Source organism: Oncorhynchus clarkii, chromosome 9 (genome assembly GCF_045791955.1).
Source record: "Oncorhynchus clarkii lewisi isolate Uvic-CL-2024 chromosome 9, UVic_Ocla_1.0, whole genome shotgun sequence".
In the NCBI taxonomy this organism is placed as follows: domain Eukaryota; kingdom Metazoa; phylum Chordata; class Actinopteri; order Salmoniformes; family Salmonidae; genus Oncorhynchus; species Oncorhynchus clarkii.
Window position 1 is genome coordinate 3500372 of NC_092155.1, and position 17059 is coordinate 3517430.

Below are 17059 nucleotides of genomic sequence, written 5' to 3' on the forward strand. Positions count from 1 at the left end.
TTAATCTTATGCTTAATCTTCACCTTTAATAATAATTAAGCTTTTGTAATAGCATTTTGACTTTCAACAGTTCAGTATCTCTAATGAAAAGTTGAGAGTGGTCAACATAATGGCAACTGGGATCCTTTATAGAAAAGATCCACCCCCCCTAGTCGACATGACAAACTACACAAAGAAAGACTTCAGAGAGGAATATCCCCTTGCCAGACAGAATTGGCTATAAATTATCGTTCAGTTTGGTCTCCTAAACAAAGCTCTTATCTCGTCCTTGGTACAAAATGGTACCAAGACATTACCCCCACCCAATGATATATATCAAATTGTCATTTTAGATACTCCCATCCTAAATACAACCAATTCTGGACAAGCTCACGGAGAGGAAAGTGAGCCTCTAGGTCAAGATAGGGCAACGAGAGAGGGAACATAGAATGGTTCCAGACACTGCCATCCTCCTCTCCCCAATGGGAAAAGTAGGGCGTGACAGCACACAGACACAGTGGAGCCAAGAGATAATTCGTTCCCCATCAACCATCCCTTCACATGGTTTAAAATATATGTTTACACATGATGACACCTTGACCTCTCCCCTCTCTGCGGCCCAAGCAACTTAGTCCTGACAGAGAACAGATAACTGCAAATGGCCACCACTATAGTACAACAAAATATATTCTTATGAGAAATAACTCATCAGCATATCATGAAAATAAAACATCTTATCTATGTATCCAATTAATTCTGATTAATCCCCAACAGTGGCCCTTGCTGTGCCTGGCTTCGCAGTTCGTCAAGTTCTGTTGTCAGAAGAGGAATGGAAATGTCAGGGTGAACCTGACGATCTCGCCACATATGAGCAGAATGGTACCGCCCTGAGCCACCATTGATTACAGTGGCCTATGATAGAAATGGTAGATCAATTAAGCATTAAAAGTGACTCCAACACACAAAAGCTGAGTACAGAAACACATGTTAAGAATCTAGCAAAACTAACTGCTTTCTTGGGAATCATGCGTTTTTTTCGGTGCGGCCCGTTGTCCAGCCCTTTGTCCACTGATCTCCACGGATGGTTGTCGGCATGGTTGTATGCTCTGCAAAAACACATTCACGTCTTTAGTACACAATTATCGATTTTATTACACAGTATGCCTAGACATTGATAGGCTATATATATAAACATTTTTAAGAGTACAAGGACAGAGAGCTGTTTGGCATCTGTGTTGGCTCTAAGACCATTTAACACTTCAACTAAGGCTGTTTCTGTGCTGTGGTGGGCACCAAAACTAGATAGGATTTTTTTTTAAACATTTGGCAATTAAAAAAAAAACAATGTAGCTGTTGGAACACCAACTAATCCAGAACTCTGCTTAAGAGGTTGCAGATTGGCCGATAATGTCTAAGAGCTGAGGAATCTAGATTCCTTTTCCCCAGAAAGGGTTTCACCATAACAGATTTTAGTGCAGTGGGGAAAGTGTCTGTGAACAGGGAGTGATTAACAACAACTTGTACTTCTTCTGATATACAATTAAAAACTGTTTTGAGGAAGGTGGTGGGGATAGGATGGAGAAGGCAGGTAGAAGGTGGTGGGGATAGGATGGAGAAGGCAGGTAGAAGGTGGTGGGGATAGGATGGAGAAGGCAGGTAGAAGGTGGTGGGGATAGGATGGAGAAGGCAGGTAGAAGGTGGTGGGGATAGGATGGAGAAGGCAGGTAGAAGGTGGTGGGGATAGCATGGAGAAGGCAGGTAGAAGGTGGTGGGGATAGCATGGAGAAGGCAGGTAGAAGGTGGTGGGGATAGGATGGAGAAGGCAGGTAGAAGGTGGTGGGATAGAATGGAGAAGGCAGGTAGAAGGTGGTGGGATAGAATGGAGAAGGCAGGTAGAAGGTGGTGGGGATAGGATGGAGAAGGCAGGTAGAAGGTGGTGGGGATAGGATGGAGAAGGCAGGTAGAAGGTGGTGGGGATAGGATGGAGAAGGCAGGTAGAAGGTGGTGGGGATAGGATGGAGAAGGCAGGTAGAAGGTGGTGGGGATAGGATGGAGAAGGCAGGTATAAAGTTAAGTTGTGATGTCACTTTCCTGAACACGTCTGTATCGACCAGGGAAAATAAATCCATATTTCCTTTGTGTGGTAGTCTACTACACATATCATCAGACTTCTAGTCAGGTCTTGACTGATACCCAGTCTAATGTTGAATCTTATCTCTGAAATATGGTGCATTTAGATGTGTAGAGTTCACATAGGTTTGCGGGGGTAGGATTTTCATTCAGTATTACCCTGAGCTGTGGGCAACAAGGTAGTATAAATCCATCAGATAAAGCAACATAAAAAATAGAGGATATGTCAATAGAAAACCCCTTGGTAACAACCAGGTCCAAAGTATGGCTGTGGTTATGGGTGGGCCCAGAAGAAAGCCCCTTGGTAATAACCAGGTCCAGTAGAAAGCCCCTTGGTAATAACCAGGTCCAGTAGAAAGCCCCTTGGTAATAACCAGGTCCAGGGTATGGCTGTGGTTATGGATGGGCCCAGTAGAAAGCCCCTTGGTAATAACCAGGTCCAGCGTATGGCTGTGGTTATGGGTTGGCCCAGTAGAAGGCCCCTTGGTAATAACCAGGTCCAGAGTGTGGTTATGGGTGGGCCCAGTTGAAAGCCCCTTGGTAATAACCAGGTCCAGAGTATGGCTGTGGTTATGGGTGGGCCCAGTAGAATGCCCCTTGGTAATGACCAGGTCCAGGGAATGGCTGTGGTTATGGGTGGGCCCAGTAGAAAGCCCCTTGGTAATAACTAGGTCCATAGTATGGCTGTGGTTATGGGTGGGACCAGTAGAAAGCCCCTTGGTAATAACCAGGTCCATAGTATGGCAGTGGTTATGGGTGGGCCCTGTAGAAAGCCCCTTGGTAATAACCAGGTCCATAGTATGGCTGTGGTTATGGGCGGGCCCAGTAACATGTTGGATAAAGTCCATATAGCTAAAAAGATTCTTAAATTCAACAGTCAGTCTCTTTTTCAACATGAATATTAAAATCACCCAACACAATGATTTTATCATAGATCTAAAGGACAATAGACAATAGTTCAGAGAAATCAGTAAAGATAGTGGGCTATACAGTGTTATGGCCAGCACCGGTGGCTGACATTTAAACAGTATAACATGATGCTCTGCTCTGGTGGCTGACATTTAAACAGTGTAACATGATGCTCTGGTCTGGTGGCTGACATTTAAACAGTATAACATGATGCTCTGGTCTGGTGGCTGACATTTAAACAGTATAACATGATGCTCTGGTCTGGTGGCTGACATTTAAACAGTATAACATGATGCTCTGGTGGCTGACATTTAAACAGTATAACATGATGCTCTGGTCTGGTGGCTGACATTTAAACAGTATAACATGATGCTCTGGTCTGGTGGCTGATATTTAAACAGTATAACATGATGCTCTGGTCTGGTAGCTGACATTTAAACAGTATAACATGATGCTCTGGTCTGGTGGCTGATATTTAAACAGTATAACATGATGCTCTGGTGGCTGACATTTAAACAGTATAACATGATGCTCTGGTCTGGTGGCTGACATTTAAACAGTATAACATGATGCTCTGGTCTGGTAGGCTGACATTTAAACAGTATAACATGATGCTCTGGTCTGGTGGCTGACATTTAAACAGTATAACATGATGCTCTGGTTTGGTGGCTGACATTTAAACAGTATAACATGATGCTCTGGTCTGGTGGCTGACATTTAAACAGTATAACATGATGCTCTGGTCTGGTAGGCTGACATTTAAACAGTATAACATGATGCTCTGGTCTGGTGGCTGACATTTAAACAGTATAACATGACGCTCTGGTCTGGTGGCTGACATTTAAACAGTATAACATGATGCTCTGGTCTGGTGGCTGATATTTAAACAGTATAACATGATGCTCTGGTCTGGTGGCTGACATTTAAACAGTATAACATGATGCTCTGGTCTGGTGGCTGACATTTAAACAGTATAACATGATGCTCTGGTCTGGTGGCTGACATTTAAACAGTATAACATGATGCTCTGGTCTGGTAGGCTGACATTTAAACAGTATAACATGATGCTCTGGTCTGGTGGCTGACATTTAAACAGTATAACATGATTGTAACGGTTTTCTTTATGAGAAGGAGAGTCGGACCAAAATGCGGCGTGTAGATTACGATCCATGTTTATTGTGACTATAGCAACACAAATCTAAATACAAACAGTGCAAAATAATAAATGTAATGAAAACCGAAACAGCCTAAACTGGTGCAAACTAACACTAAGGACAGGAACAATCACCCACAAACACACAGTGAAACCCAGGCTACCTAAATATGGTTCCCAATCAGAGACAATGACGAACACCTGCCTCTGTTTGAGAACCATATCAGGCCGAACATAGAACTAGACAAACTAGACATGTAACATAGAATGCCCACTCAGATCACACCCTGACCAACCACAACATAGAAATATACAAAGTAAACTATGGTCAGGGTGTGACAATGATGCTCTGGTTTGGTGGCTGACATTTAAACAGTATAACATGATGCTCTGGTAGCTGACATTTAAACAGTATACCATGATGCTCTGGTCTGGTGGCTGACATTTAAACAGTATAACATGATGCTCTGGTGGCTGACATTTAAACAGTATAGCATGCTCAAAATACCCAAAGTCACCAAGCCAAATATTCTTACAACTGAAAGCATTACTAAAAATAGAGGTTGTCTCCACCCCACACATAGACGTATCAGAGCAGTAGATCTGTGTCTGTTTGAGGTTGTAGCTGTATGTGAACAACATCATGTTAAACACCTCTGTTCCTCTGTCACACATTTCACATATATTTTTGGTCATTTAACTCTTGTCCAGAGCAACTTACAGCAGTGAGTTGATACATTATTGAACTTTTTCCTGTACTGGTCCCCCGTGGGAATCAAACCCACAACCCTGCATTGCAAGGGCCATTCTCTACCAACTGAGCCACACTGGAAACAGACAAACACACAAACACACACAGACAGATTGGGGTGTATAAATGTATCTAACTACACATTAAACACTGAGACCTGTTGGGGTCTATAACTGTTCCTGTGGTGTTGGAGGTCTTCACTGTAGCAGACAGGATCAGCTCCTCTGTCCCTCACTCATCTCTCTCTCCTCTCTCTTTACCTCGTGACCCTGTTCATCAGAACATCATGGTGTTGGAGGTCTTCACTGTAGCAGACAGGATCAGCTCCTCTGTCCCTCACTCATCTCTCTCTCCTCTCTCTTTACCTAGTGACCCTGTTCATCAGAACATCATGGTGTTGGAGGTCTTCACTGTAGTAGACTGGATCAGCTCCTCTGTCCCTCACTCATCTCTCTCCTCTCTCTTTACCTAGAGACCCTGTTCATCAGAACATCATGGTGTTGGAGGTCTTCACTGTAGTAGACTGGATCAGCTCCTCTGTCCCTCACTCATCTCTCTCCTCTCTCTTTACCTAGTGACCCTGTTCATCAGAACGTCATGGTGGATGGAAAAAGATGCTCTCTTCAGCAGCGGTGAATAACCACAACCCTGTCAGTCCATCTCTGTACTTCTCCTTTCTCTTCTCTCTGATGTGAAGACTTCATTACTACTAACAGAAGGAAAGTTGTAGTGTTATGTCCATGATGAATGATGTAAAGACTTCATTACTACTAACAGAAGAACAGTTGTAGTGTTATGTCCATGATGAATGATGTAAAGACTTCATTACTACTAACAGAAGGACAGTTGTAGTGTTGTGTCCATGATGATTGTTGGAAAGGCTTAATTGTGTTTTATATTGAGCTGCTCTGTTATATTCTGTGTGTTCATGTGAAATTGGAAAGTGTATTTTTCTATAATGTCGTTGTGGGTGTTTATCTTGAGCAACACCGTTGTATGGCTGCCAACTTGTCAAATAAAGCTTCCTAAAATGTGTTAGAAAATGTGTCAGTTTGTCACTTTCATGAGTTTGGAGAAATAACATGTTCCACTACTGAAGACATTGTCTCTAATCTAGTGGAGAAATAACATGTTCCATTACTGAAGACATTGTCTCTAATCTAGTGGAGTAATAACATGTTCCACTACTGAAGACATTGTCTCTAATCTTCTGGAGTAATAACATGTTCCACTACTGAAGACATTGTCTCTAATCTAGTGGAGTAATACCATGTTCCATTACTGAAGACATTGTCTCTAATCTAGTGGAGTAATAACATGTTCTAATACTGAAGACATTGTCTCTAATCTAATGGAGTAATAACATGTTCCACTACTGAAGACAGTGTCTCTAATCTAGTGGAGTAATAACATGTTCCACTACTGAAGACATTGTCTCTAATCTAGTGGAGTAATAACATGTTCCACTACTGGAGATCTGGGTTGTGCCTTTAAATTTCTAGAAAATGAACGACTAAGGAAGTATGTTTCACTTCTCTTTGTGACTTCTCTAACCCCAAACCCCGGCCTGGTCTGAGGGGTCTGTTTCACAAGCATTCCCCGAAGTCTTGCGATATTGTCCCTCTGAATTTAGCCATATCTGGTGGGTTTTAGCACCATCAGAGAAGGTTTAAATGTACAGACTGAGGTAGGTGAAGATCACTGTATCACTAACCCTAATGCTCAGACTGAGGTAGGTCCAGATCACTGTATCACTAACCCTAATGCTCAGACCGAGGTAGGTCCAGATCACTGTATCACTAACCCTAATGTACAGACTAAGGTAGGTCCAGATTACTGTATCACTAACTTCAACCTTCTTCAACTCTAACTTCAATTATGTCCCTAAATTCAAGCCCAATCCTAATTTCAACTCTAACCCTTAAACCTTAACTTCAAAATGAATAGTTTGTTATGAATGATGTAACATGTTGTGGTTGTTAATAATGATGTAACATGTTGTGTTATGAATGATGTAGCATGTTGTGTTATGAATGATGTAGCATGTTGTGTTATGAATGATGTAGCATGTTGTGTTATGAACGATGTAGCATGTTGTGTTATGAATGATGTAGCATGTTGTGTTTGTTAATAATGATATAACATGTGTTATGAATTATGTAGCATGTTGTGTTATGAATGATGTAGCATGTTGTGTTATGAATGATGTAGCATGTGTGTGTTAATAATGATGTAACATGTTGTGTTATGAATGATGAAGCATGTTGTGTTATGAATGATGTAGCATGTTGTGTTATGAATGATGTATCATGTTGTGTTATGAATGATGTAGCATGTTGTGTTATGAATGATGTAGCATGTTGTGTGTGTTAATAATGATGTAACATGTTGTGTTATGAATGATGTAGCATGTTGTGTTATGAATGATGTAGCATGTTGTGTTATGAACGATGCAGCATGTTGTGTTATGAATGATGTAGCATGTTGTGTTATGAATGATGTAGCATGTTGTGTTATGAATGATGTTGCATTTTGTGGTTGTTATGAATGATGTAGCATGTTGTGGTTGTTTTGAATGATGTAGCATGTTGTGTTATGAATGATGTAGCATGTTGTGTTATGTTGATGTAGCATGTTATGTTTGTTATGAACAATGTAGCAAGTTGTGTTTGTTATGAACGATGTAGCAAGTTGTGTTTGTTATGAACAATGTAGCATGTTGTGTTTGTTATGAACAATGTAGCAAGTTGTGTTTGTTAAGAACAATGTAGCATGTTGTGTTTGTTATGAACGATGTAAAATGTTGTCTTTGTTATGAATGATGTAGCATGTTATGCTATGAATGATGTAGAACGTTGTGTTTATTATGAAATGTAGCATGCTGTGTTTGTTATGAATGACGTAGCATGTTGTGTTTGTTGTGAATGACGTAGCATGTTATGCTATGAATGATGTAGCATGTTGTGGTTGTTATTAATGATGTGGCATGTTGTGTTATGAATGATGTACCATGTTGTGGTTGTTATTAATGATGTGGCATGTTGTGTTATGAATGATGTACCATGTTGTGGTTGTTATTAATGATGTGTTATGTTGTGTTATGAATTATGTAGCATGTTGTGGTTGTTATGAATGATATGGCATGTTCTGTTTGCTATGAATGATGTAGCATGTTGTGTTTGTTACAATTGATGTAGAATTTTGTGTATGTTATGAATGATGTAGCATGTTTAGATTGTTATCAATGATATAGCATGTTGTAATGTTAATTAAATAAGAGTGATGTGGCATGTTGTGTTTGTTATGAATGATGTAGCATGTTATTTAATGAATGATGTAGCATGTTGTGTTATGAATGATGTCACATGTTGTGTTATGAATTATGTAGCATGTTGTGTTATGAATGATGTAGCATGTTTTGTTTGTTATGAATGATGTCACATGTTGTGTTATGTTGATGTAGCATGTTGTGTTTGTTATGAATGATATAGCATGTTGTTTGCTATGAATGATATAGCATGTTGTTTGCTATGAATGATATAGCATGTTGTTTGCTCTGAATGATGTAGCATGTTGTTTTTATTACAATTGATGTAGCATTTTGTGTATGTTATGAATGATGTAGCATGTTTTGTTTGTTATCAATGATGTAGCATGTTGTAAAATTAATGATGTAGCAAGTCATGTTAAGAAATGTAGCATGTTGTGCTTGTTATGAATTATGTAGAATCGGCGTCCTATATCGCAACAAAGCATCCTTCACTCATGCTGCCAAACATACCCTCGTAAAACTGACCGTCCTACCGATCCTCGACTTCGGTGATGTCATCTATAAAATATCCTCCAACACTCTACTCAACAAAATGGATGCAGTCTATCACAGTGCCATCCGTTTTTTCACCAAAGCCCCATACACTACCCACCATTGCGACCCGTAAGCACTCGTTGGTTGGCCCTCGCTTCATACTCGTCGCCAAACCCACTGGCTACAGGTTATCTACAAGTCTCTGCTAGGTATAGCCCGCCTTATCTCAGTTCACTGGTCACCATAGCAGCACCCACTCGTAGCACGCGCTCCAACAGGTATATCTCACTGGTCACCCCCAAAGCCAATTCCTCCTTTGGTTGTCTTTCATTCCAGTTCTCTGCTGCCCATGACTGGAATGAATTGCAAAAATCTCTGAAGCTGGAGACTCACATCTCCCTCACTAGCTTTAAGCACCAGCTGTCAGAGCAGTTTCCAGATCACCTGTACTTAGCCTATCTGTAAACAGCCTATCTATCTACCTACCTCATCCCCATACTGGTAAATACTGGTATTTATTATTTTGCTCCTTTGCACCTCCGTATCTCTACCTGCACGTTCATCTTCTGCCGATCTACCATTCCAGTGTTTAATTGCTATATTGTAATTACTTCGCCACCGTGGCCTATTTATTTCCTTAACTTAACTCACCTCATTTATTATTGTTATTGACTTATTGACTGTATGTTTTGTTTACTCCATGTGTAACTCTGTGGTGTTGTATGTCGAATTGCTAAGCTTTATCTTGGCCAGGTCGCAGTTGCAAATGAGAACTTGTTCTTAACTAGCGTACCTGGTTAAATAAAGGTGAAAGAAAAAAAATGAGAGAAAAAAAAACATGTCGTGTGTTTTGTTTGTTATGAACGATGCGGCATGTTATGTTATGAATGGTGTAACATGTTATGTTATGAATGATGTAACATGTTGTTTGTTATGAATGATGTAACAACCAGAACCCATAGGGCATTTCTCAGCGGTGGCAGTTCTGGTGAGGTACGTAGACCCCGCTCCACCTCTGGCTCGGCCCACTTAGGTGGCGGGGACCCACGCCGCCGAACCCTCGTAGCGGGCCTCGGACTGGGGACCCTCATTGCGGGGGCCGGATTGGAGACCCTTGTAGTGGACTGGAGGGCGTCGCTGGAGGGTCCGGACTGGAGGGCGTTGCTGGAGGATCCGGGCTGGAGGGCGACTCTGGAGGGTCCGAACTGGAGGAGGACTCTGGAGGGGGGAGACGCCGAGACAGCCTGGAGCGTGGGGCTGCCACAGGGCCCACCAGGCTGGGGAGAACTACAGGAGGCCTGGTGTGTAGAGGAGGCACAGGATGAACAGGGCTGTGGGGGAGCACTGGAGCTCTGGTGCGCAGCCTTGGCACCACTCCTCCAGGCTGAATGACCACTTTAGCCCGGCCCCTCCAGAGTGCAGGCACAGGTCGAACCGGGCTGTGGGAGAGCACTGGAGATCTGGTGCTTAACACTCGCACCTCTGCTCCATTAGGCTCAATGCCCACTTTCGCCCAGCACCGGCGGAGCGCAGGCATAGGACGAACTGAACCCTCCCAACGCCCCGGAGACACAGTACGCAGAGCCGGTGGAGGATACCCTAGGCCGAAACGACGCACCGGAGACCAAACACGCTGAGCTGGCACAATCCGCCCTAGCTGGATGCCCACTCTCGCATGGCACTTGCGGGGGTTTGGCATATAGCGCTCCGGGCTATGAGCGCACACTGGAGACACCGTGCGCACTACGCAGCTTCCGTTAAGCAGGTCTGCTGACTCCGCCAATCTCCCTGCTGCCTCTCTGCGCTGCCTTACCTCTTATCGTCGCCTCAGCTTTCGCTGCCTCTAGTTCTTCCTTCGAGCGGCGATATTCCCCAGCCTGTCTCCAGGGTCCCTGTCCGTCCAATATCTCCTCGCAAGTCCAGGAGTCCTGAACCCTCTGCTCCTCGTTACCACGCTGCTTGGTCCATTTGTGGTGGGTAGTTCTGTAACGCTCGTCTGATGAAGAAGGAGTGAACCAAGGTGCAGCGTGGTACGTGTTCATAATAATTTATTAAACCTGAAACACTGAAACAAAATAACAAAGTAGAACAAAATAAAACAGTTCTGTCTGGTGCAAACACAAAACAGAAAACAACTACCCACAAAAACCAGGTGGGAAAAAGCTACCTAAGTATGGTTTTCAATCAGAGACAATGATAGACAGCTGCCCATGATTGAGAACCATATCCGGCCAAACACAAAGAAATACAAACATAGAAAATGAACATAGACTGCCCACCCAAATCACACCCTGACCAAACCAAAATAGAGACATAAAAAGCTCTCTACAGTCAGGGAGTGACATATTATTAGTGATCAGGTTAGTAAAATGAGCCCATCTGGCATTTATAATGGCCAGAATATCAAAATGAACCTGCAACTTTGACTCCCACTTTCCCTCTGCCTTTCTGCAATTTCTCTTTAATTTATTAGTTTCCTCACTCATCCAAGGGCCTCTCCATTTGGATGTGACCTTGTTCAACTTTACTGCAACTAAGGCACCAATGTTTGCCATTGATTTACAGTGTTTTTATTTAATTAATGTTTGTACTGGCAAAAAGTTAGTAAAAAGTGGTGATCAGATTAAGCAACATCAACAATAGAGGATATGTCAATAGAAAGCCCCTTGGTAATAACCAGGTCCAGAGTATGGCTGTGGTTATGGGTGGGCCCAGTAGAAAGCCCCTTGGTAATAACCAGGTCCAGAGTATGGCTGTGGTTATGGGTGGGCCCAGTAGAAAGCCCCTTGGTAATAACCAGGTCCAGAGTATGGCTGTGGTTATGGGTGGGCCCAGTAGAAAGCCCCTTGGTAATAACCAGGTCCAGAGTATGGCTGTGGTTATGGGTGGGCACAGTAGAAAGCCCCTTGGTAATAACCAGGTCCAGAGTATGGCTGTGGTTATGGGTGGGCCCAGTAGAAAGCCCCTTGGTAATAACCAGGTCCAGAGTATGGCTGTGGTTATGGGTGGGCACAGTAGAAAGCCCCTTGGTAATAACCAGGTCCAGAGTATGGCTGTGGTTATGGGTGGGCACAGTAGAAAGCCCCTTGGTAATAACCAGGTCCAGAGTATGGCTGTGGTTATGGGTGGGCCCAGTAGAAAGCCACTTGGTAATAACCAGGTCCAGAGTAGCTGGTCTGGAGGCTGACTTTTAAACAGTCTAACATGATGCTCTGTTCTGGTGGCTGACATTTAAACAGTATAACATGATGCTCTGGTTGCTGACATTTAAACAGTATAACATGATGCTCTGGAGGCTGACATTTAAACAGTATAACATGATGCTCTGGTCTAGTTGCTGACGTTTAAACAGTATAGCATGATGCTCAGAACACCCAAAGCCATCATGCCAAATGTCCTTACTGATAGCATTACTAAAAATAGAGGCTGTCTCCACCCCACACATAGACGTATCAGAGCAGTAGATCTGTGTCTGTGTGAGGTTGTAGCTGTATGTGAACAACATCACCCATTGTTAAACACCTCTGTTCCTCTGTCACACATTTCACATATATTTTTGGTCATTTAACTCTTGTCCAGAGCAACTTACAGTAGTGAGTTGATACATTATTGTACTTTGTCCTGTACTGGTCCCCCGTGGGAATCAAACCCAACTGAGCCACACTGGAATCAGACGAACACACAAACACACACAGACAGATTGGGGTGTATAAATGCATCTACAGTGCCTTGCGAAAGTATTCGGCCCCCTTGAACTTTGCGACCTTTTGCCACATTTCAGGCTTCAAACATAAAGATTTAAAACTGTATTTTTTTGTGAAGAATCAACAACAAGTGGGACACAATCATGAAGTGGAACGACATTTATTGGATATTTCAAACTTTTTTAACAAATCAAAAACTGAAAAATTGGGCGTGCAAAATTATTCAGCCCCCTTAAGTTAATACTTTGTAGCGCCACCTTTTGCTGCGATTACAGCTGTAAGTCGCTTGGGGTATGTCTCTATCTGTTTTGCACATCGAGTGACTGAAATTTTTTACCATTCCTCCTTGCAAAAAAGCTTGAGCTCAGTGAGGTTGGATGGAGAGCATTTGTGAACAGCAGTTTTCAGTTCTTTCCACAGATTCTCGATTGGATTCAGGTCTGGACTTTGACTTGGCCATTCTAACACCTGGATAAGTTTATTTTTGAACCATTCCATTGTAGATTTTGCTTTATGTTTTGGATCATTATCTTGTTGGAAGACAAATCTCCGTCCCAGTCTCAGGTCTTTTGCAGACTCCATCAGGTTTTCTTCCAGAATGGTCCTGTATTTGGCTCCATCCATCTTCCCCATCAATTTTAACCATCTTCCCTGTCCCTGCTGAAGAAAAGCAGGCCCAAACCATGATGCTGCCAACACCATGTTTGACAGTGTTCAGGGTGATGAGCTGTGTTGCTTTTACGCCAAACATAACGTTTTGCATTGTTGCCAAAAAGTTCAATTTTGGTTTCATCTGACCAGAGCACCTTCTTCCACATGTTTGGTGTGTCTCCCAGGTGGCTTGTGGCAAACTTTAAACAACACTTTTTATGGATATCTTTAAGAAATGGCTTTCTTCTTGCCACTCTTCCATAAAGGCCAGATTTGTGCAATATACGACTGATTGTTGTCCTATGGACAGAGTCTCCCACCTCAGCTGTAGATCTCTGCAGTTCATCCAGAGTGATCATGGGCCTCTTGGCTGCATCTCTGATCAGTCTTCTCCTTGTATGAGCTGAAAGTTTAGAGGGACGGCCAGGTCTTGGTAGATTTTCAGTGGTCTGATACTCCTTCCATTTCAATATTATCGCTTGCACAGTGCTCCTTGGGATGTTTAAAGCTTGGGAAATCTTTTTGTATCCAAATCCGGCTTTAAACTTCTTCACAACAGTATCTCGGACCTGCCTGGTGTGTTCCTTGTTCTTCATGATGCTCTCTGCGCTTTCAACGGACCTCTGAGACTATCACAGTGCAGGTGCATTTATACGGAGACTTGATTACACACAGGTGGATTGTATTTATCATCATTAGTCATTAAGGTCAACATTGGATCATTCAGAGATCCTCACTGAACTTCTGGAGAGAGTTTTCTGCACTGAAAGTAAAGGGGCTGAATCATTTTGCACGCCCAATTTTTCAGTTTTTGATTTGTTAAAAAAGTTTGAAATATCCAATAAATGTCGTTCCACTTCATGATTGTGTCCCACTTTTTGTTGATTCTTCACAAAAAAATACAGTTTTATATCTTTATGTTTGTAGCCTGAAATGTGGCAAAAGGTCGCAAAGTTCAAGGGGGCCGAATACTTTCGCAAGGCACTGTAACTACACATTAAACACTGAGACCTGTTGGGGTCTATAACTGTTCCTGTGGTGTTGGAGGTCTTCATTGTAGTAGACTGGATCAGCTCCACTGTCCCTCTCTCATCTTTCTCCTCTCTCTTTACCTAGTGACCCTGTTCATCAGAACGTCATGGTGGAAAGAAAAATATGCTCTCTTCAGCTGTGGTGAATAACCACAACCCTGTCAGTCCATCTCTGTACTTCTCCTTTCTCTTCTCTCCTTCCCTTTTCACACCAACGGACTTATCTTTAGACTCTGCGGCCGCCATCAACAGCATCAGCAACTGAGAGGTGTGAAATTTCCACAACAGAGCTAATTTTTCTTTTTTTTTTTTTTTTTTTGGAGGCTATTTTATAGATGACATCACCGAAGTCGAAGATCAGTAGGATGATCAGTTTTACGAGGGTTTGTTTGGCAGCATAAGTGAAGGATGCTTTGTTGCGATATAGGAAGCCGATTCTAGATTTAATTTTGGATTGGAGATGCTTAATGTGAGTCTGGAAGGAGAGTTTACAGTCTAACCAGACACCCAGGTATTTGTAGTTGTCCACGTATTCTAAGTCAGAGCCGTCCAGAGTAGTGATGCTGGACGGGCGAGCAGGTGCGGGCAATGATCGATTGAATAGCATGTATTTAGTTTTACTTGCGTTTAAGAGCAGTTGGAAGCAACGGAAGGAGAGTTGTATGGCATTGAAGTTTGTCTGGAGGTTAGTTAACACAGTGTCCAAGGAGGGGCCAGAAGTATACAGAATGGTGTCATCTGCGTAGAGGTGGATCAGAGAATCACCAGCAGCAAGAGCAACGTCATTGATGTATACAGAGAAAAGAGTCGGCCCAAGGATTGAACCATGGGGCACCCCCATAGAGACTGTCAGAGGTCCAGACAACAGGCCCTCCGATTTGACACAATGAACTCTATCAGAGAAGTAGTTGCTGTCGAGTCTGCCAATAAGAATGTTGTGATTTACAGAGTCGAAAGGCTTGGCCAGGTCGATGAATACGGCTGCTCAGTAATGTCTCATCGATGGTGGTTATGATGTCGTTTAGAACCTTGAGCGTGGCTGAGGTGCACCCATGACCAGCTCTGTAACCAGATTGCATAGCGGATAGTGGAGAAGGTATGGTGGGATTCGAAATGGTCAGTAATCTGTTGGTTAACTTGGCTTTCGAAGACCTTAGAAAGACAGGGTAGGATAGATATAGGTCTGTAGCGGTTTGGGTCTAGAGTATCACCCCCTCTGAAGAGGGGGATGACCGCGGCAGCTTTCCAATCTTTGGGAATCTCAGATGATACGAAAGAGAGGTTGAACAGGCTAGTAATAGGGGTTGCAACAATTTCGGCAGATAATTTTCAGAAAGAGAGGCTCCAGATTGTCTAGCCCGGCTGATTTGTAGGGGTCCAGATTTTGCAGCTCTTTCACAACATCAGCTATCTGGATTTGGGTAAAGGAGAAATGGTGGGGGCTTTGGCGGGTTGCTGTGGAGGGTGCCGGGCAGTTGACCGGGGTAGGGGTAGCCAAGTGGAAAGCATGGCCAGCCGTAGAGAAATGCTTATTTATCGGTGGTGACAGTGTTTCCTAGCCTCAGAGCAGTGGGCAGCTGGGAGGAGGTGCTCTTATTCTCCATGGACTTTACAGTGTCCCAGAACTTTTTTGCGTTAGCACTACAGGATGCAAATTTCTGTTTGAAAAAGCTTGCCTTAGCTTTCCTAACTGCCTGTGTATATTTGTTCCTAACTTCCCTGAAAAGTTGCATATCATGGGGTCTATTCAATGCTAATGCAGAACGCCACAGGATGTTTTTGTGCTGGTCAAGGGCAGACAGGTCTGGAGTGAACCAAGGAATATATCTATTCCTAGTTCAAAACATTTTGAGAGGGGCATGCTTATTTAAGATGGTGAAGAAGGCACTTTTAAAGAATAGCCAGGCGTCATCTACTAACGGGATGAGGTCAATGTCATTCCAGGATACCCCGGCCAGGTCGATTAGAAAGGCTTGCTCGCAGAAGTGTTTCAGGGAGCGTTTGACAGTGACGAGGGGTGGTCGTTTGATCGCAGACCCACTGCAGGCAATGAGGCAGTGATCGCTGAGATCTTGATTGAAAACAGCAGAGGTGTATTTGGAGGGCGAATTAGTTAGGATGACATCTATGAGGGTGCCGTGTTTACTGATTTGGGGTTGTACCTGGTAGGTTCATTGACAATTTGTGTGAGATTGAGGGCATCAAGCTTAGTCTGTAGGATGGCCGGGGTGTTAAGCATGTCCCAGTTTAGGTCACCTAGTAGCACAAGCTCAGAAGATAGATGGGGGGCAACAATTCACATATGGTATCGAGGGCACAGCTGGGGGCAGAGGGAGGTCTATAGCAAGTGGCAACAGTGAGAGACTTGTTTCTGGAAAGGTGAATTTTTAGAAGTAGAAGCTCAAATTGTTTGGGTACAGACTTAGATAGTAATATAGAACTCTGCAGGCTATCTTTGCAGTGGATTGCAACACCGCCCCCTTTGGCAGTTCTATCTTGGCGGATAGTTAGGAATGGATATTTCAACGTTTTTGGTGGTTTTCCTAAGCCAGATTTCAGACACGGCTAAGACATCTGGGTTGGCCGAGTGTGCTAAAGCAGTGAGTAAAACAAACTTAGGGAGTAGGCTTCTAATGTTAACATGCATGAAACCAAGGCTTTTACGGTTGTAGAAGTCAACAAATGAGAGAGCCTGGGGGATGGGAGTGGAGCTAGGCACTGCAGGACCTGGATTAACCTCCACATCACCAGAGGAACAGAGGAGAAGTAGGATAAGGGTACGGCTAAAGACTATACGAACTGGCCGTCTAGCACGTTCGGAACAGAGAGTAAAAGGAGCAGGTTTCTGGGCACGATAGCATAGATTCAAGGCATAGTGTACAGACAAAGGTAAGGTAGGATGTGAGTACATTGGAGGTAAACCTAGGTATTGAGTAATGAAGAGAG

At 43.2% G+C, this 17059-nt stretch overlaps 1 protein-coding gene across 1 annotated transcript in view; it reads right to left on the reverse strand.

Moving 5' to 3' along the window:
* LOC139417008 (Fc receptor-like protein 5) overlaps window positions 1–10426 on the reverse strand; it is a 35894-nt gene extending 25468 nt beyond the window's left edge. The window contains exons 1-2 of the mRNA XM_071166241.1: window positions 10208–10426; window positions 9725–10025 (exon numbers count right to left, since the gene is read on the reverse strand). Of these exons, the coding sequence (XP_071022342.1) occupies window positions 9725–10025; window positions 10208–10426 (520 nt within the window). The remainder of the gene's footprint in view (window positions 1–9724; window positions 10026–10207) is intronic.
* Window positions 10427–17059: the final 6633 nt, after the last annotated feature.